This window comes from Tenrec ecaudatus, chromosome 12 (genome assembly GCF_050624435.1).
Source record: "Tenrec ecaudatus isolate mTenEca1 chromosome 12, mTenEca1.hap1, whole genome shotgun sequence".
NCBI classification, from domain to species: Eukaryota; Metazoa; Chordata; class Mammalia; order Afrosoricida; family Tenrecidae; genus Tenrec; species Tenrec ecaudatus.
Window position 1 is genome coordinate 110,922,668 of NC_134541.1, and position 19,350 is coordinate 110,942,017.

At 60.2% G+C, this 19,350-nt stretch overlaps 1 protein-coding gene across 3 annotated transcripts in view; it reads right to left on the reverse strand.

Annotated features, from left to right (window-relative positions):
- The window catches only part of CRAMP1 (cramped chromatin regulator 1), a 28,812-nt gene that overhangs the window by 7,294 nt on the left and 2,168 nt on the right, over nucleotides 1–19,350 (reverse strand). For 2 of the 3 annotated variants that reach the window (XM_075564505.1, XM_075564507.1), the window contains exons 2-14: nucleotides 18,927–19,255; nucleotides 12,672–12,865; nucleotides 11,641–11,794; nucleotides 9,974–10,057; nucleotides 8,864–8,912; nucleotides 6,893–6,978; nucleotides 6,563–6,686; nucleotides 6,126–6,207; nucleotides 4,749–5,846; nucleotides 3,975–4,128; nucleotides 1,720–1,901; nucleotides 1,567–1,635; nucleotides 378–459 (exon numbers count right to left, since the gene is read on the reverse strand). In XM_075564505.1, the coding sequence (XP_075420620.1) occupies nucleotides 378–459; nucleotides 1,567–1,635; nucleotides 1,720–1,901; nucleotides 3,975–4,128; nucleotides 4,749–5,846; nucleotides 6,126–6,207; nucleotides 6,563–6,686; nucleotides 6,893–6,978; nucleotides 8,864–8,912; nucleotides 9,974–10,057; nucleotides 11,641–11,794; nucleotides 12,672–12,865; nucleotides 18,927–19,254 (2,686 nt within the window). In that variant the 5' untranslated portion in view covers nucleotide 19,255. The remainder of the gene's footprint in view (nucleotides 1–377; nucleotides 460–1,566; nucleotides 1,636–1,719; nucleotides 1,902–3,974; nucleotides 4,129–4,748; nucleotides 5,847–6,125; nucleotides 6,208–6,562; nucleotides 6,687–6,892; nucleotides 6,979–8,863; nucleotides 8,913–9,973; nucleotides 10,058–11,640; nucleotides 11,795–12,671; nucleotides 12,866–18,926; nucleotides 19,256–19,350) is intronic. The other variant, XM_075564508.1, reaches the window with a different exon arrangement.

Consider the following 19,350-nt stretch of genomic DNA (forward strand, 5'->3'; position numbering starts at 1 on the left):
CAGGGGGCCGAGTGGAACCCTGGACCAGATGGAGCTCCTACACACTGGCTGCCTTCTTGCAAACCCATGGCCAGTGCAGAGCTGCCCACCAGAAAGCAGGCAGCTTCATCCCTCTCCTGAGAGGTTGGTGGGCTCACCACACACTGCAGCATGGCCCACCCACATGCCAGAGGCCGACGACAGACACCTTCACCTACAGAGAAGCTGAACTAAGTGCCAATAGGGCCATCGGACAGCACTGGATGGTGGCTGACACCTGTCTAAGCCTCACACACAGGGGATGCCCACCCATGGAGTGTCCACACACAGAGTGCCAGGCAAGCTGAGGGAAGTGGGAAACGTCCCCAGCAGCAGCAGACAAGAGGCCCAGTGCGTACCAGTGACAGAGGAATTGGACAGGACGGAGAAGGAGCAGACGTTGTGGGCCTGGCTCTCGGACGGTCGCGGCAGCAGCGTCCTCTGTGGAGGAGAGACAGGCCGTCACTCAAGACAGCAGCACCCAAGGGACATTTGGTGACAAGGGGCTTAGATGGCGAGGCGTGTCAGCAAGAGCAGCCTAGAGCACCCGCAGGCTGGGCAGCAAAGCGCCCATCGCCATTGGGTAGGGCCGCACAAGACTCCTGCTGGCAAGTTTTCTCCAGGCCAGCACTATCCTGCCCTGTCCTGACAAGGTCACCAACCCTCCCTATTCCCAGTCTCCTGCTGTGTGTGCCAAGCAGACCAGCACAGCCAAAACATTCACAAAAGCCATCTGTCGCTGGCACGTGCTCCCCAGCAGGCCTGGTGGCCTCCAGGCAGCATGGCCGCAGTTCTGCTGAGGGGAAACGCTGGCTCACAGCATCGCTCCTGCACATGTGGCAGGACGGGGCCGGGACCACCCGGTACTGAGGTATCAACACCCACTGAGGGTGGCATCACTTCAAAGACTGTACTTTCTGGAAAGCGCCCCGCGGCCATCTCTCTGTTTCTGCCCCACAGCTCACAACAGTGGGTCTGACAAGCATGCCTGGCTCTGGGCCGACAGGATTTTATGTACAAGAAAGGCAGAGAGGAAGGATGTTTCTGAGAGGGTCCTCCTTGGAGGAAACGCACTAACGTGAGGGCCCAGAGACACAGCCTGGATCGGTGGCGTCAGGGGGGGACAGCGGAGTGCCTGCCCAAGGGGCTTCCCTTTGCCATTAGAATGTCATGCTGACTCAGAGTGACTGTGCAGGACAGAGCGGCACCGTCCGGAGGGCTTCCCTGGCAGCCACTCTGCCCTCCTTGGAGCAGCTGGTAGGTTCGTGCCTCCACTGCCCTGTGGTCACCACGGCGAGCACCTGAAGGCCTGCTGCCTACCAAGGGCTCCCCCGACACGCTTCCAGAGCCGCAGGGGCACTGGGACGCTCCTGCATGCGATGCCCCTACTTGCTGCTACATCCTTCGTGTGCACCACTGGCTGGGCAGGCCTGGGAGGAACTGGGGTCATCCTAACGAGCCCCTGCTTCACCATCACCCGTGGTCTCTCTCTCACCCCTTCCCACCAGCCCTGCCCCAGTCAGAACCCGAGTCCAGGGGGCTCCTGACCTGGACCACCAGCGGTTTCCGAAGGTGCCGTTTCTGCAGCTTCCGGGACTTGGGCAGGAATAAGTCCGCCTGCATTTGCAAAGGCAAGAGCATGGCTCCTGAGGGCTTGCCAGGGGTGGCAACCAGGCGTGTGGGGCGTGGGCTGGCACTCACGCTGACCGAGTTCAGGTGCTGGCGGAAGGTCAGCTCAGCCTCCTTGCTGGGTGAGAAGAGCTTCCCGTGCCGGCTGTTGGGTGGCAGAGTCGTGGGGACGGCGAAGAGGGCCCCGTCAGCATCACTGCTCCCCGTGCTGGGTGGGCCAGCCACCAGGAGGGGCCTTGGGGGGTTCCTTAGACCTGGGGTACGGGGAGAGGCAGGGCGAGCCGTTAGCATGCCGGTTCACGGCAGCGGAGAAGCTTCTTCAGTCATGAAAGGGACTCCTGTACCTCAGTCCATGAAAGGATCTTTCTTTGGAATCCAGATATCCTGTAGCCAGCGAGGCAGGAGGATAAACCCCTGAAACTTTACATCTTATACCAAAAACCAGAGTCTTTATACCTTAAACCAAAGGCAACCCTGACATCTGTCTTCTGACAGCAAAGGAAGGTAGGTCTGCGGAACACTGTGGATGGACGGCCAGGAGCCCGGGGACAGCGCGTCTGTGTGCACGGGAAGCGCAGGAGAGCCGCCAACTCCACGCGTGTACACACACAACTGGTCGGGCTGGCACAGGCTCCGCTGTGCGTATCCACAACAACACGCTGACAAGGATGGCGCCACCCACCAAGAGCAGACCCCTCCCTCAGTGGAAGGGCAGCAGCACCATCAGACATCCACCACTGCAAGGCCCCTCAAGACCGCCAGCGAGGGTGGAGCTCCAGGCCTTGGTGGGCTCTGCAACTGAGACACACAAGCAGCTCTGGGCAACAAGTCCAACAATGCTGGGGGCTGTGTGCCAATAAAGCTTATTTCCAAAAAGCAGGAGGCAGACTGGACTGGGCCACAGGTCAATTTGTAGACTCCTACTTCAACCTATTCAGAAAAGAGGGCACTTATTGAGAGGACCCCTCACTGCTCCCTGTGCTGAGAACCTCATAGACCCAGGGGATGACTGAGGCCAGGACACACTGAGGTCTCCAAAGGGCCATGGAGCTCACAGACGCTGAAAGGAGGTGAGGGTCTACCTCCAGAGCCCACAGAGAGCTAGCTTTCACCAAGACCCAGTGGCCTAAACCCAGGCACCTGGCATGCCGACGCGTGAGAACCAATGTGCTTGGTGAAGGCATTTGCTATGGCGGTACCACACAGCTAGCCCAGTGCTTCCCAAGCAACCACCAAAACACTTGCTAAACTGTGCGTCGGGACCCCGTACGGGGCTGTGAAGGTCACAAAAAATTGGCAAGGGTAAAAGGTTTCTGAATGGACGAGTCATTCAAAGTAAGATGAGTAACGAGTCTGAGGTATTTCTGGGAGTGTCTGCTCGTGTGATAAATGGCTAAGTTGAAGCCCTGCACTAAGACAGTCTGTGAGCACTTTTAATTTAGAGAGAGAACAGAGAATTAGAGAAAACAGCGGCCCAGACTGAAACAGAAGAAAAAAAGACGTACAACCAGCCAGCCACCCATCAAGACGACCTCTTCAATCATGATTCCGAGACCCCTCTCCATCCTCAGGGAGACCAGAGAACAAGCTGTGACAGGTGTGAGCTGTCGCCCAGAGCACGCCTCTGCTCAGGACGTGGGGTCCATGTCTCCTCCACTCACGGGCACTGAGCGGTCCCAGCACAGGGAGGCAGAGCACGCTCAGCACTCAGGGCTGTATGCCCTGTCGACAATGAGCTGATCCCACCCCAGGGCCAGAGAAGGTCACTGTGTCCATGAGTGGACAGGACCCAATGAAGGACAGTTACAACTGCCCCTCCAGAGGGACCCGAAGAACATTTGGCAACAAGGGGCTCAGATAGCAAGGAGTGTCGGGAAGAGTGGCCCGCTGCCCACAGCACTCCTCCCAGAGCACTCGCAGGCCGGGCTGCACAGACGTGCCCAGAGCCAGCTGGAGGCTGGCAGGGTGCTGGTACTTCAATCTAGCTGTGGAGGCGCTGCTGAACCCCTGTGCCAGGCCTAGTCCCCCCCATGCTCGCCCTCAGTCAGCCCAGGCAGAGCCACGCACCCACTCTTCCACATGCCTGGCCCCTCAGCAGGAGAGGGGACACGTGGCTGGCACCAAGGGCCCTGTTCATGCAGTGGACAGAATGGATGTCCATCCCCTCAGGTGACGTGCGCATGGCCGTCACCTGGCTCTAAGGAGGCAGGGTACTGCCTGGCCAACAGCTGAGACACACGGGGGGTAACTAGACACCACCGCCTCCTTTTACCCCGTGACCTGCCGAGGGCCCTTCCTTCAGGAGTCAGAAGCCGGTGGCGGCTCACCTGAGGAGGGTGTGGCATGTGGAGAGAAGGCCTTGCCACGGGCACAGCGGGGGCTCCTCGAGCTGACGGCCACCACCTTCCCGGCAGGGGGCAGTGGCTGCTCCTCCTGGACTGGCTTTGCAGAGGCTGTGGAGGCGGCGTTCACGTCGGGAACCTAGCGGAACATGCTCAAGCTTAGAGGAGCCTGCTCCGGGCAGTCTCCCAGTAATGGGGAGGGGGACGTGAGAGCTGAGGGAACAGAGCGTGGGGGCGAGCGAGCACAGAATGACTCAGAACAGAGCAGCCACAGTGCCACCACCCACATGACCCACTCGGGGGCTGCCTCACTTGCCACCCCTCTGTCCTCACCCCGGTGACTTCACTGTCCTGGGGGGATGGGAGGGGTTTGGCTCAGCCACACCCACTGACCTCTCTGCCTTGGTGCTCACTGGACACCAGGCTCTGGCTGATGGAGTGACTTCACACAGCCTGCAACCCCTTCTCATCTCCTCAGATCCCGCCCCTCCTTCCCCCTGCCTGTTCTAACCTGGGGGTCTCCCCTGAAGGTTTCTCAGTCTCTCTGACCTCACTCCTGGCTGTACTTTACTTTCTGAGCCCCCTGCCAACCACCCTGCTGTCACTCGTATAGAGCCACCAGGCTGGCAAGAGCAGGCCCTGGGAAGGGTCCACAGACTCATGGAGATGGAAGGGGTCTGCAGAGAGCCTAAGGAAGCCCCTGGGAGCTGTGGGTCACACAGGGCCTGGTGCGGCCTCATGCCCCAGTTCAGAGCTGACCTCGGTGGCGATGAGCTTTAGGAGGCAGCTCAGGAGGCGCTGCTTGTGGCGGGCAGCAGGCTCAGCCGGTGGGCTGGGGCTCTGCTCCGCGAGCCAGTCGTACTCCAGCTGCAGCTTGGTGGGCTTGCCCAGCATGAGGTAGACCTCGGCCAGCGTGAGGCTCTCGGACGTCTGCAGGTTCCAGCCCTCTTCGCGCACTTGCTGGGCCAGCCGGCTCGTGGGCTGCCCCTGGGGGGGCATGGCGTCCGGTGTGCTGCCCTTCTCAGCTGGCTCCTCAGTGGGCACCTCAACCGGGTCTTTGGCACTGCTGCTGCTGCTGCCACCACGGCCGACGCCACCGCTGCTATCAGGTGGCAACCCTGGGCCCTGGCTCAGGGGGTGTTCCAGCTGGTGTGGGGATAGGTCCCGAACCAGGTCCATGGCCTCTGGGGCACTGGGGGTGGGGGGCTCAGGGGAGGTGTGGCCCTCAGGGGGAGGGGGCTCATCCCCGCCCCCCGAGTCAGCACAGCGGCACCTGTCGGGGATGATGAGGTGCTGGCAGGACTTGATGTAGCGGGGGAAGGGGTCGAGCAGGGAGAGCTCCTCGCTCAGGTCCGGGGGCTGGCCGCAGACGCACGGCTCTGCAGACACAGGACCTGGTGCGCAGGAGAGGCTGTCCGGGCCGGGAGGTCTATCAGGAGCACCAGGGCTGCTCAGGCCTGGGGTGGCGCCCTCCCCGGGGACACTCTCAGGGGAGCTCTCCCCGGAGCTCTGCGAGGCGTCGGCCGTCGGGGGAGGCCGCCCACTGGCCTTGCCCTCGCCCGTGCCCCGGGGGCACTTGACCTGACCACGGGCTGTGCCCTGGCCACTCTGGATGCCCAGAATCTGGGCGGGCGGCAGCGCGTGGGCGTCACGGGCGCTCTGCCTGCAGCGGCCGCTCTCCTGCCAGTGCACGGTACAGAAGGCCTTGGAGTGCACCACGCGAGCCACACCCGGCAGCGGCGTCACCGTGCAGTTCTCCCCGGGGAACAAATGCAGGGTCAAGCTCTCCTGGGCACGCCCCTGCTCGGCCAGGGCATCGCAGGGCTCCTGCATCTGCCGCTCCTCCAACGTCTTGCGCTGCAGACACTGTCAAGGACTGCACTGCGGGCTCAGATCCCCCACCCCAGCCTCAAGGCTCAGGGCACCCACTGGGCGTCGCCCCTGGCCAGCAGCTGGAGTTGTGGCCTGGGGAAGCTGGTGCCTGGACACTGCCCTCTGACCACAAATCAGAGAAGGCTATAGGTCAGCCCTGCCTCCACCGCTCAGCAAGTGGCAAGGGAGGTTCCAAGGGGAAGCCGGGCCTCCTTCCAATGCCCGCTCCTGGGGGACTGTGGGCAGCGCCCAAGGAAAGGATACGACGCGCACTTCGTGGAGTGCCCACTTCTGCTTCAGGAACTCGAGGAGGCTGGAGACCTTGCGGTGCAGCTCCACGATCATCCTGCAGAGAGGGGCAGCTCGGGCGGGGTCCACAGACAGCCCTATCCAGCTAAGAGAAGGGCAGTAGCCCTGTGTGCCCAGGGGAGGCCAGGAGCCCTAAACAACAGGCCCTTAGCAAGGTGAACCCATCACCCATCTGTCAGCGCCTCGTGGGGCCCATGAGGGAGATCTGGCAGGACACAGGGACAGACCAATCCTGGCCTTGGTCTGGCGCCAAGCCGCACACCTGCCTGATCGGGGAGGCAGCGGCCCAGGGGTCTCATGCACTCAGCCCACCCACCGGGAACTGAAGGCACCATACAGCACAACCTCGACCCCCAAGCCCACCCTGCCCAGTGCACAGGCCTGACTGTCACCTGAGCCGCGGGTTCTGGGCGAGGCTCTGCACTCGAGCCCACGCGTGGTTGTTGCGAGGCTGCAGCTCCACGGGCACCTTGAGGGGCAGCCTCACAGGCTTCTGGTCCTCCTCGTCGCTCAGGCCTGTGTGGGAGAGGGGGGTCCCCTCAGGAGTGGGCACACTGCTCTTAGGATGGAGCAGTCAAGAGGAGAGGTGGGAGTCTGGTTCTGGAGAAGCCCGACACAGCCAGCCACCGTGTGCGCACCTAACTGGCCATGGGTGAGTGTGCGCTAAGGCAGCAGATACCCCACCCTCCGCCTCAGCCCACTCCCCGCCACCCTGGACCTACCATCCGGGTCACACAGCTTCTTCAGGGCTCGACACATGGGGGCCTTGATGCGCAGGTTCCGGCCTCTGTATCGGACCGTGGTGGCCCTGGGGGAAGTGGAGTAAGGACAGGTCAGGCCTGGGGACAGCAGCTGGCCCTAACAGAGAGCTGGCAGAGGAGAGGGACTGTGGCCAAGTGTGCCAGCTCCATCCAAGGGTCCTCACTCCAGCCTCACAGGTCACCGCAGGCCCTGTAAGCCCAAGGCCACAGACAAGGAAGGACTCAGGTGCCAGGCAGGACGCGGGGTCCTGCATGTCCCAGCACTTTGAGTCGCAGCTCCTCGGAGCTCCACACAACAGACACCGAGACGAGACAGGCCACCAGGCCGGGGTGGGGGGCAGGTCACTCAGCCCAGAGGGCGGACATACAGGCACGGGAACAGGGACAAATTCCTGTAAAAACTGTTACTCTAGGGGGGTCGGACAGCAGAAAAGTGGGTGACATCGGTGAGTGTAAGGCATGAAAAACTTAGTAATAATTTATAAATTATCAAGGGTTCATGACAGATGGCGGGTGGGAAAAAATGAGGAGCTGATACAAACGGCTCAAGTAGAAAGAAAATGTTGTGAAAGTGACGATGGCAACAAATGTGCTTCACACAATGGGATGGAGGTATGGGTTGTGATAAGAGCTGTCAGAGCCCCCAATAAAATGATTAAAACACAATTTTTAAGAAACAGTTATTCTTAAAAAACTGCTGTCCAGAATTGAAAACCAGAATGAGGACCATCTCAAATGGAATCCATCCCAACTGTCCTGTCTGTTCACAGCCACGGCTTCTAAGGCTGGCCTGAAGGGCCCCACACCCAGGAGCATGTCACACACAGGAGGTGTCAGTGAGCGGGGCTCAACCTCCCTTAAGATCCCTGAGACTGGGGGGGGGGTGGCCTTAAGGAAGTAGGAGGAGCTAGTCAAACAGGGAAAGGCTGGGAAGGACCCTGAGCACGTGGTGGGAGGAGTTGGAGCTGGGAAGGACCTTGTGGGAAAAGCTGGGAAATAGAGGTGAAGTGGAAGGGACTGAGGAGGACCATGAGGAAGTGGGAAGAGAGCTAGGAACAAAGGTGAGGAAATGGGAAGAGAGCTGGGAAGGATGGTGAGGAAGTGGGAGGGGCTGGGAACAAAAGGAGGAAGTAGGAGCTGGAGAGGACCTTGAGGAAGTGGGAGGGGCTGGGATGTGAGAAATCAATCCCCAAATGTCCAGCAATTTCAGGAATAAAAGGCCAAAAAGTTACTAAGTACCCTGAGTCAAATTGATAGCTGATGTGATGATCACTAGAACCCAGAGATGGGGATGGGTCTAACTTGAACCAGATCTTCCCCGAAGGACAGACTTTAAATCAAAGAAGTAGTTGAACATTCCGGGAAAGCCTTAAGCCCACAGTACTCAGTCAATGAGGAGTCAGGGCAGGGCCTGGAAAACTAGGAAATACTACTGCCTGACAGATGTCTGTCTGGGTGGCAGCCGTCCTGTCTTCTGAGGCTTGGATGCCCAAGTTTGCAAAATCCACTAACAAAGCCTCGCTCCCGCTGTACAGGCTCAGACATCCCACTGTGCCCTGGCATGGGGCAAGGTGCTCTAGGGCTGCTCCAGTCCCCATCAGGGCACCACGTCTGGGGTTTATACCAACCCATCCACCAGTTACCAAAAGGCACAGAGAAAGTCTCGGGTGTCAACAGTTTCTCACAGGGTGGAACCTGAGACCCTCTGCATGAACTGAGAGGTCAGCGGGATAGACAGAGTGAAATGCTTGGAAAGGGAAAGAGGATCCTGGGGTTGGATCGAGCTTGCACAGACTGGTCCCCAGCAAGACCCCTTCCAGCCCCAGGACAGAAGCCTCTCACTGTGAGCTTGCTGGCCTGTCCTGCAGGAGGAGCAGCAGGCCCGCATGCCAGCACTAGGGGGAGAAGGGGCCTGGTGTTGACGTCACTTACCCAGCCTGGATGAGCTCGTTCAGCTTCGTGGCATTCTTGTCGTCCATGCCTTCCAGTGGGACAGAGTCAGAGGTTAGCACCCAGACACTGGGGGGCCATGGCCCTACAGAAATAACCCACGCCCACCCCGCCCCCAGGCAGGACCCAACCTCGCTGGAGAGACACCTCTGCTTGGCAGTACGAGGGGTTCCAAACACTCATGGCAAGTGGTCATTCGATTTCAGGTGCCCCTTTCCATGCTGCAGCCCCTCACCTGCACAGGCTCTGCCTTCTCTCCAACTCACTCCCCTGCAGGTGCTCATCTGCCTAGCTATCTGCCTAGCTCTGCAGAGACCACACCCCCAGAGGACCTCACCAGGCCGGACACAGGCCCTCGAGTCATCCCAGGGTTCCAGGGTGGAACTGTGCGCTCCCTAGGGATCTCTGAATGAGAGCCAATTGCAGCCCTTTCTCCCTGGGGTCACTGGGTGGAACTGAACTCCTAAGCTTTCAGTTAGTAACCCAGAACAGTCCACTAAGTGACCAGCAGACAAGCTACTGCCTGCCCACTGCCCACTGCGGCAGAAGCCTCACAGGGCAGGTGCCTTTTGCACCAAAGTCACTGTGCAACTAACTGGAAGATGGAATTCTGGGGTCACCCGGGTGGCCCAGCAGGAGGTGGACCCCCCACCCCCAGAGGTCAAGTGCCAAAGCGTTTACAGGACACAAGCTCATGAGGGACCCATCGGGGCAAGTCCCATGTGGGGGAGGCATTACAAAGCACAGGCCTGGACCACCAGCACATGCAGACAGAGACCAAGGGGCTGTCGTGGGATCTGACTGCAGGGCCCGCCTGATCACAGGGGCACCTTGGGTAAGAGCTCAGGGCCTGCTTGCTACATGCTGAACCGCGGTCGGCTCTCACCTGACAGCACCTCCCCACACCCATCCCTATCCCCATCCCGTCTCAGGGCGGCATGGAGGGCTTTGGGTCTGACATGTTTGTATCTCACAGATACACAAGTAGGTAATACTAAGTGTGTGTGGGCGCACATGGGCAGTGTGCCCAGCTGCGTGGAGCGGCAGAGCAGCCAGGGCAGGGAAGGCGGCGGGCGCGCAGGGAGTACTCACAGCCCCCGATCTTCTTGCGCAGCTCGCCGTAGCAGATGAGCCCGTAGAGCTCCTGGGACGACTTCTTCAGCCCTCGGGAGAACACTGCAGAGAGAGCAGGTCGGGAGGCTGGTCAGACGCGCCCAGTGCGACCTGTGCAGTACTCAAGAGGAGGCGTGAGCGTGAGCTGGGAACCGCCTGACGGGCGGAGCGGACAGAGGTCTGCTGGGGAGGAAGGGCACCAGCGCTGGGTTTCATCCAGGAGGTGGGGGAGGCAGGACGCACCCACCCCTGGACCCCTCCCTCCACACAGCTCTTCAGGCCTCTGCCCGCCTCCCGTCGCCTTACAACCTCACCAAGGATTCAGACCATCACCCCCACCTCACCCATCTCTTACCTCTCTGACCCGACGCACCAGCCGCAGTGCTGACCAGAGGTGGGGGCGGGGCAGAGCACTCTCACCCTAGCCAGTCTCCCCCCTTCTCCTTCAGGGGCCGCCTACCCAGCCCCACCTGGTTGAGGAAGGCAATGCAGAGACGGAGCCTGTGCCAGCCTTCGTGTGGCTAAATGTGGCCACACAATCAAGCACCAACTAGCCACGTGCGGCCGTGCTGTGGAGACTTCGGACGGGCTGTCAGGCAGGCCAGCTGCTGCCTGGGGTCACTTGGACATGTCTCCTGCCAGCAGAGTAGGATGGGGCCTGGGCCCCTGGGACCACTCAGAGGCCTCCGGCTCCCGTAGCCTCCAGGAGCCCCAGCCACGATGGCCTTGAGATTTTCACTCTAGACGTGGGAAGCCCAGGGACACCAGGGCGGCACGGCTTCCGTGCCACACTAGTCCCCGTCTTCCTCCGTTCCCCTCACTTCAGAGCCTGACATTCCCTGTGTGTGCACGTGCGCACGTGTGTCCGAGTGCATGAGAGTGTGTGTGCTTGAGCGCCCACACGTGTCTGTGAGTGCATGAGAGCGTGTGCACGTGTCTGTGTGCCTGCGTGTGTGCACGTGTGAGTGCCTGTGCATGTGTGTGTGTGTGTGTGTGTGAGTACGTGTGTGTGCTGTGTGGGCAGTGGCACATGTGAGCACCTGCATGTCTGTGTGTGAGGACAAGAGTGTATGAAAAGGCATCACAAACTGCACATGTAAAGTCCCTTTGTGTGTGTGTGTGTGTGTGTGTGTGTGTGTGTGTGTGTGTGTGTAAGAAAAAGACGGGTGGCAGAGGGTTGAGGCACGGCAGCAGGCAGAGAGCTAGGACTCACTGGCACCTCTGCTCCCAGGGGGAAGCAGGAGCAAACGCTGGTGACAGAGCCCACCACCAGCAGGGACGGCCTGGGGCTGGGAATCCACAGCGAGCTGGTGACATGGATGAGGGCGGGGACGACACAAGCCTGGGATCTCAGAGGACCCAAGGTGGGCAAACCATCATCGAGGTCCTACCAGTATTTACCTCACACCTGCCACCAGGCCCACAGCCAGACCCTGCTGCCACAGCAGAGCAGGACACAGCCCCTGCAGACATCCCCAAACACGGGACCGTGTCGAGGGAAGACCACCAGAGGTAGCAAGCAGCCTCCAGGGAGATGCCCGTGACCAGAGTCACCAGGGGCAGCCAGCAAGTCTTGCGTGGGGCCAGGCAGAGTGGGGCGGAGGGCGGACCACCAGCCCACGCCCCCGCTCACTGGCAGCACTCACCATTGTCGAAGTCGATGTACTTGGTGATCTTGTGCCAGGTGCGGTAGTAGAAGTGGCGGACCTGCTCCTTGTTCTTCACCATGCTCGTGGGCTTGCCCTTCTTCCTGTACTTCAGGGCAATGTTGTTCTGGATCGCCTCAAAGTCCTTGCCGTGCTGGAAGCAGACACAGCCTGCGTCAGACAGCATGGAGGGGGGGCAACGTCCCTCACGGCCCGTGCGCACCGGGCACAAGGCTCAGGCTCTACGGAGAATGGAGTGGGCTCGGGAATGCAGGGGCCTGCAGACACTGGCCGTCTGGACCGGTGCCTCACCGTCAGCCTTAGTGACGGGTCACACCACCAGACGGGGTTCCAGACCAGTTCAAACCTGTTGGTTAATTGCCGCTGTGAACGAGGGCGGCCCCTGGTGGGCTGCAGAGTGCCCCCACTGGGCAACAGTGGGTCGATCCCTCTTCAAAGACAGCGCCCGGGATTGAGCCCCCAGAAGTGCGGCCACGGCACTGCTCCTGGAGCCAATGAGGATCGCTGAGCACAGCCCCCTTCACCGTGGAGCAAGGAGCTGCTCGGTGCCCTGCTACTTAGAGGCACGCACAGAAACTGCTCCCGCTGCTCCCATGGGGGCTGCGCCCAGTGCTTTGGGCAAAGGCAGGGTGGCGCATCAGGGTCTTCCCAGGGTCTGTCCGTAAGCCAGCATGAGTGCCGTGGCAGGAGTCAGGCAGACCGGCAGCCAGGGGGCCTGGCTCCCTGAGGGAGACCTGATGACCCTGCGGTACCAGCCAGGGAAGTGAACAAGGGGAACACAGAGAGGAGATGCAGGAGTTACCCTGAAGAGGTGCCCAGCGGCCACATCTGGGGCAACTGGGACAACGGCATAAGCACAGTACAAATGGGTCGAGGCGCCCAGCGCCCTGGCCATGTTCAAGGTCTCAGTGGTTGAACCAACCAATCGCAGGAGCACACGCCAAGCGTGATGACCTAGGCAAAGCAGTGGCCATCAGTGAGCAGCTGTCACCCCCCCAACCCCCCCTCACCTCGTACAGGCCCTCAAAGAAAGTGTTCTTGTCCTCCGTGCTCCAGGACTCCCACTGGCGCCGAACCTTCTTGCCTTCCTCCTTCTCGGCCCCTGAAGATCCCAAGCTCCGAGAGGAGGGCCTCGAGCCGCCTGCAGGAGCAGCCGGGGCAGCCCCCGGCCCGTTTCCCGACGCCGCTCCCCCGCCGTCGGCTCCTTGGGGAGAAAGCAACACACTGTGTGAGTGCCTCGGGGACGGGGCTCTGAGCAGCCCTCACCTCGCAGGCTGGCCCTGGGACCCCACGATCAGGCAAGGTGGCTCAGTGGCGAGAGGAGGGAACCAAACCCTGCTGATGCATGGGCTGTGGGGTGAGGGGCTGCGTAGCCACACACTAGTCACACAGCAGGCTCAGGGGCCCGTTCTTCCAAGAAGGGAAAGCCATCTCCAGGGGACCACGGCATATACATGTGGTCACTGCGCATCGCAGCCGACGAGATGGCAATAGGTGGGGAAGGGGTTCTCCTTCAAGCCAGGTTTTGGTGGAAATAATCCATGGCTTCTTCTCAACAAGCAAGTGGAGGCGTGAAGTGCAGAAGACGGGGCTGCAGACCACCCTGCATTAGCCAGGCCTCAGAATGCAGCTGCAGCCACCGCCACCGCAGCGCTGGCTCCACGTCAGGACAACACACACCCAACAGAGAGGCGCTGCCTCGCCCTGTGCCGTCCCCAGGACAGGGGGCTGTTTGAGCGCTCTGCTGTGGCTGGAGTCAGTCGGCCTCACTGAGGGGCTCCCTTGCTTCACTGACCCCTACTTTACTCACCCCCTTACTTCCTGACTTTCCTGCTAGCAGCATTTTGCATTGACGACATGGGTGACCTGGGGTGCACTGGTCATGTGTTAGGGTCAGCAGTTCAAAACCACCAGCCACTCCATGCGAGAAAGACAGAGCTTTCCACTCCCGGGAGAGGGGCCGTCCTCCCCTGTCTTGCAGGGTCACCATGAGTGGGCATCTCCTCAAGGACAGGGCGAGTGAGAGACAGTGACAACCTTGCCGATTTGCAGGGGGCTTCCAGCCATAAGGAACTGCCAGGCACCCTGGTCTTGGCTGGGCCTCTCAGGGGGTTGGGAGTCACAGAGCACATAGTCCCCTCTCCACTCGCGATGTCCCTCTGCCGTCTCCACTTTCACCTCAGGCCCAGGGGCATGTAACCACCTGGTCTGTGGAGAGTGCACATCAATGGATGCCTCTGAGTCTTTTTCTTTATTTCTCTTTAAGTTAGATTCTTGAGAAAAAGCACACTTGATCAACGTGCGGCTTCAGAAGCCGGGTGCTCAGAGTGATTGGACAACTGGAAGTTTCTCCGAAAGCATCGGTTCCCACCCTCCCACCAAGTCTGAAAACAGGGCCGAGAGGGGGAAGTTAATACATTAAACAGCGAGGTCTAAAAACTCTAGGAGAAAGCAAGAGTCCAAGGTCACTGATAGGGCGTTTTTATGCCCTACCCCAGCACGCCCCGCCTTCCTCGGGGGAGAGAGCAGGAAGCACTCGGGACTCACCCTGTGACAGCCACTGCACTAGACACTTTTCAAGATCATAAAACGGAGAGGAAGCCCCGACCGTGAGGATCTCAGGGCAAACACACAATGACAAGACAACAGTGCCTGAGCCAGTGTATGCCAGGCACATCCAGACCACCCACTGACCACGGAAGGCTTTCCCGGTGGAATGTACTTCCTGGGAGGCCCAGCAAGAGCACTCGTGAGCTCACATGGTCTCTGTGGCATGCAATACCCAATGACCTGCGCCGCCTTCTTCGCAGCCCGCTCAGGGGACAGACCGCTGAGCTCACTCGGGTCCACACACACCACAAAGGCCCTCCAGAAAAACACGTGGAAAATCGACGTCTCTACCTCGGCCAGAGTCCAAAGACAAGGTTGCATGCTGTGCTTCGGTGAGCAGCTACCGGGGTCTTAGACGCCTGTGCGTAGCCATGTGAGATGCTAAGCTGCATAGCGTCTCTCCCAGTCCGGAGCAAAGGAGAGTGAAGAAAAAACCAAAGACTCAAGGTAATGGCCAAGGCCCAAACCCCAAACTCACTGCACACTACTCCACGGCACAGAACACAACGTGCACCCAGGGGTGTGGACTCTCACACAGACTACATACAAGAAAGCAAAAACCGGCTCCCCGCCGGCAGCGTAGACACGGTGGAAGAGATGTGCTCGCCACTCACAGTGCGTCCGAGTCTGCACCCTGCTGGCCGGGTGAGCTATCCACAAAAGGGCACGCGGGAGCAGAGGCGGCCTTGGGGCTGCCTCCTGTTCTTGGCACATCAGGCCGGCTCCGGCTGGCTTCCCCTAACAGTGTGATCGGACACTCGGAAATCCCATCTGCGATGGCCCAGACGGGCAGCCCCCCCACAGTGGCCAGGAGCAGAGAGCCAGGTCTGTCATCTGTGACACCAGCCTCCAGGTGAGCAGATCACCGGGGCCCGTGTTCACGCAAACCGAGCAGAGAAGCAGACCCGCGGCCACACTGGCTGTATCCCAAGTCCTCAGCGGCCACAGAAAGCGTATTGCTCCTGTGCGAGACACAACAGGGTCAATTCCATCACTGCAGTGGGGGGGTGCCAGAGGCCAGCCCACGTAGGGAAGCATCCTGCTCGCTCCCTGGACTCCGTTATCAAGGTCGTTTGTTGCATCACTGCTCTTCCTACTGCGGCATCATCCAGATGAAGACCTGCTGCACCCCAGGAAGTGGGAGTCCTGTAGGCTGTCGTCTGTCCCAGTCCAGCTCACCGTGACTCAATGTGTGCAGATGACAGGGCCCTCAGATCACCTAGTCTACTCCGAGGCCACTGCTGGATGCTGTCAGCTTGCGGCCCAGTTCTGAACTGTTGGGATCCTACGAGGACTCCTTGTGTGTGCATACCTCTGTCTGCACACCTGAGGCAGTTTGTCCAGTCCTACACGAAATAACTGGCCGAGAACCTGTGTTCACACTGCTCCCCAGCGCGGCGCCTTGCCTTGGCCGCAGAGTCCCAGCCACGTCAAGCGGTCTGGCTGCATGGCCCTGGGTTGGGGTGTGCAGCCGTACGCTGAGCAGGGTCAGTGGGAGTAAGCGCCTTGCTCCACACCAGCTTCCGTCTCCTGCTCACGGTGCCAAACCTCCTAAAACCTCACCAACTCGTTAGATGTGGCAGGAGGGACCTGAGAGCCAGGGCCCTGTGGTGTGGTCCCAGGATAGCACAGGTGTCCGCCACAGAGGGCAGCAGGGTGGCCCCAGGAAGAGACGAGAAGTGGATGCCACACACCATCACCTGCGAGATGAGGGCCATTCAGAGGTCCCCAGCCGTAGACACAACTCCCACCCACCCACCCCAACGCCGCCTTCCTGCCATGGCAGCGTCACCACGACCCATCCCAGCGCAGGACTTTTCAGCTGGGACTGTGTAAGGGCTGGTCCTCGTCACCACCTCCTCGACAGGAGCCCAGTGCTTGTTTGTCACACAGCCCCACGAGCCACCAGGCGAATGGCCGCTCTGCGGGCCTCCCGGCTCCTGCGTCAGCACTGCCCAACAGGCACCAGTCTCCCAAAGGCCAGAGGCAGCAGCTGTGATCATTCAGGACCCGTCTTCTCACAACACGAAGGGGCTCCCAGGTGCATCAGACAGGCCAGCTGGGGCTCCAGGAGATGGGTCATTTGCCAGTGTGCCCAAGGGCACCAGGTGGTCCAGTGGGCACAGGCATAGGGTCTCGGATTCAGTCTCTGTAACTCTGGGTTCCACTTGTGGGTTGCCCGAGGGGTGTCCCTCCATTATCCAGCGGGTCCCCTGAGCTCCAGGCATGCAGGACTTAAACACAAACTTCCCTCTGTACCCATGTAAAAGCCGGCAACAGCAACGCCGGTACCCGGACATGTGCGCGCAATCCTAGTCACCACTCTCTTACTGACTGGACAGGCAGGCATTCACAGTGTCCCAGACTTTTCCTTGGACTCGACAAGTTTATCCGTCTGTGGAAAGATGTCATGCCATGGGGTGGGAGAAGGCTGAACGCGGAGGGCTCTCCTCCATTGCGTTCTCCAGATCCGCAGCAAGGCTTTCCGCCCAGCCCAACAGACGCTAGTATCCGACGGACACTTGTCACCCACCAGCAGGAGGCCCAGGGGCTGTCTTTCTGTTGAGCTTCACGAAAACCAGGGCATCTTCACAGGGAAACCTTTCCAGGCGCCAGTTCGATCAGCTTCCTGGCCGGCCAGTCCTCCTCGCTGGGAAGATGTTCCTCTGGGAAGTGTATCCACAGGGGGCTAGAGCTCCTGGGGCCAGCTCAAGCCAGCCAGGATGGCACAGGGGCTGCTGTGCGGCACAAGGAGATGTGGGCACTGGGAGCTATATCCACTGGACCCAGGAGGCCTGTGAGGAGGGACAGCCGAGAGAGGAGGCTGGGTGCTTGCCGAGTTCTTAGGGACCTCGTTGTCCACTCCCGAGAGCATTCACATTTCAGCTCCGCTGCTTCCATGTTTCAAATAATCCTCACTCACAAATTTGAGAACACCCATTCTAATGAGCACACGTCTTGCCGATTTATCCACACACTAGTGTTGACCGGTGCTCCGTGCCCCACACGGAGCCCAGGAACAAGAGCACTGTGAGAGCCAGGCTTAGCCAGGGCGAGTGCAGCGGCCCACAGAGCCCCTCTCCTCGAGACGACTGTCATGTCGACAGTTTCATTTCAGCACCACACCTGTCCCCGTGTCACAGGTAAGAACACCTCATCTAATGCAAGAGCAGGTTTCAAACCCAGCCAGCAGTTGGGACAAAGGGACCCTGTAGGACCCCACTTGGTCTACTGCTCTGAAGCTGGAAACCAACTACATCCCTGGAAGCCCCCAGGGTCCTGCAGGGATGTGCTGTGGCCAGGAATGCAGCAACTTTTGATGGAGGGGGGGAAAAAAAAAAAAAGGAGCTTCCTTCTCAGCCAGAGCAGGGTGACCTCCTGTGGGGCCAGGTGTAACTCCTTCCGGAGGGCCTGCCGCATTTCAAAAGCCCCCTTTCTGAAAGAAGCTAGGAACACCGCCATTCCAGGAGCTGAAAGGAGCAGCTGTGTGGCCCACCACTCCAGGACTCCAGAACCAGGACTCTCCAACCTCACTCAGACAGCTACTTGCCAGGGAACCAGGTGAAAGTTGTTTGGTTGTTTTTGCCCCTGCTGAGGTTCACTGGGAAGTGTGTTATTTTTACTAGTGACACACACTGCAGGCTCGGTGACATCGGAAAGAGGGCAGAACTGTCTCCTTGAAGTCACGAGGGGAAAAGAAGCTTCTGGAGGGGCAGCCAGGAAGCAGCCCCGTTCCTGTCACCTCAGCGTACAAGGACAAGCACTACTGGCTGTCTCGCCCACCCTGATGGCTCCCGTGCTCTTGGATTTCCGGGAAAGACACTCCGCAGGTATTTCCCCTCTCCCTTTACCAACTACCGCCCACTGCAAAAGCATGGCACACAGCACGAAATGACCCTTCTCTTTCGCAAGGGGGGAACAAACCCAGCCCATAGGAATCCACGAGGCCGGCCCAAGCAAACCCACAGCCATTAAGTGGATTCTGACACACGGGGACCGTAGAGGGCAGAGCGGGCTGGACTCCCTTGGGTGTGCCGGGCAGTAATCTTTATGAGACCTTGTCTCGCGTACTTTGGACATGTTGTCAGGTGAGACCAGGCCCTGGAGAAAGACAGCGTGCTTGGGAAAGCAGCAGGGTGGCAAAAATGAGGAAGACTTTCCAGAAGATGGATGGACACGGTGGCTGCATCGATGGGCCCCAGCACAAGAACAATTGTGAGGCCGGCCCAGATGCTGGCCTGCTTCCTTCTGCTGTGCAGACGGAGGGGCACCGCGAGCTGGACTCAGCAGCACCCAACAACCTTGAAGGAAGCAGGCGGTGTCAACTGTCTCCCATGGAGTGGCCTGTGGGCTCGAACCACTGACTTTCCGAGTGGCAGCCAAGCGCTATAACCACCATATAACATCGTGTCTCCTGAAAGCTTACTTTCCGCATCTTCAAGCCAAGACACATACAGAGAGTCAGCTTCCAGCAAGGAGGAAGGGGCCCCCGGCACTCCAAAGTGGGAGACCATGGTGGGGGGGTTTACAGATTTAAGTGGGAGCCAGCGATCCCAGGATGGTGTCAGGAGGGGCCTGGAGGAGGGGGAGGCCGCTGCAGGCCCCAAAGGGATTTGAGTGGGGCACCCCGAGAGTGGGGCTGGGGGCTCACTTACCTTTGGCCCGGGCCCCAGAGCTGCCACTGCCACCACCTGCGCAGGATGTGTTGTCCTTCCTGGGCCTCTTGCTCTGTGGCCTCACGCTTGACCTGAGGAAGTGGTGCTGGTCCTGGGGGGAGCCCTGCGGAGCGCAGGGGGCCGGGGGCCCCGGGCGGCCGGCACTGCCGCTGCTGAGGGGCTGCTGAGCCTCCTTTGTGCCGCTCGTCTCCTCGGCCGCGTCCCCTCCGCCGGCGCCCTCTCCTTCCAGGGAGTCCTCATCGGCCGCGCGCTTGCCCAGCTTCTTGAGCCGGTCCTCCCCGCCGCCGTCTCCCAACTTCACTGTCATCCTGGGCGGGAGGGGACAGGCCGCGGGCAGCAGCAGGCCCGGGGCGCGGGGACAACTTTAGCCGCACAAATTCCCTCTCAACATGGCCGCCGTTGT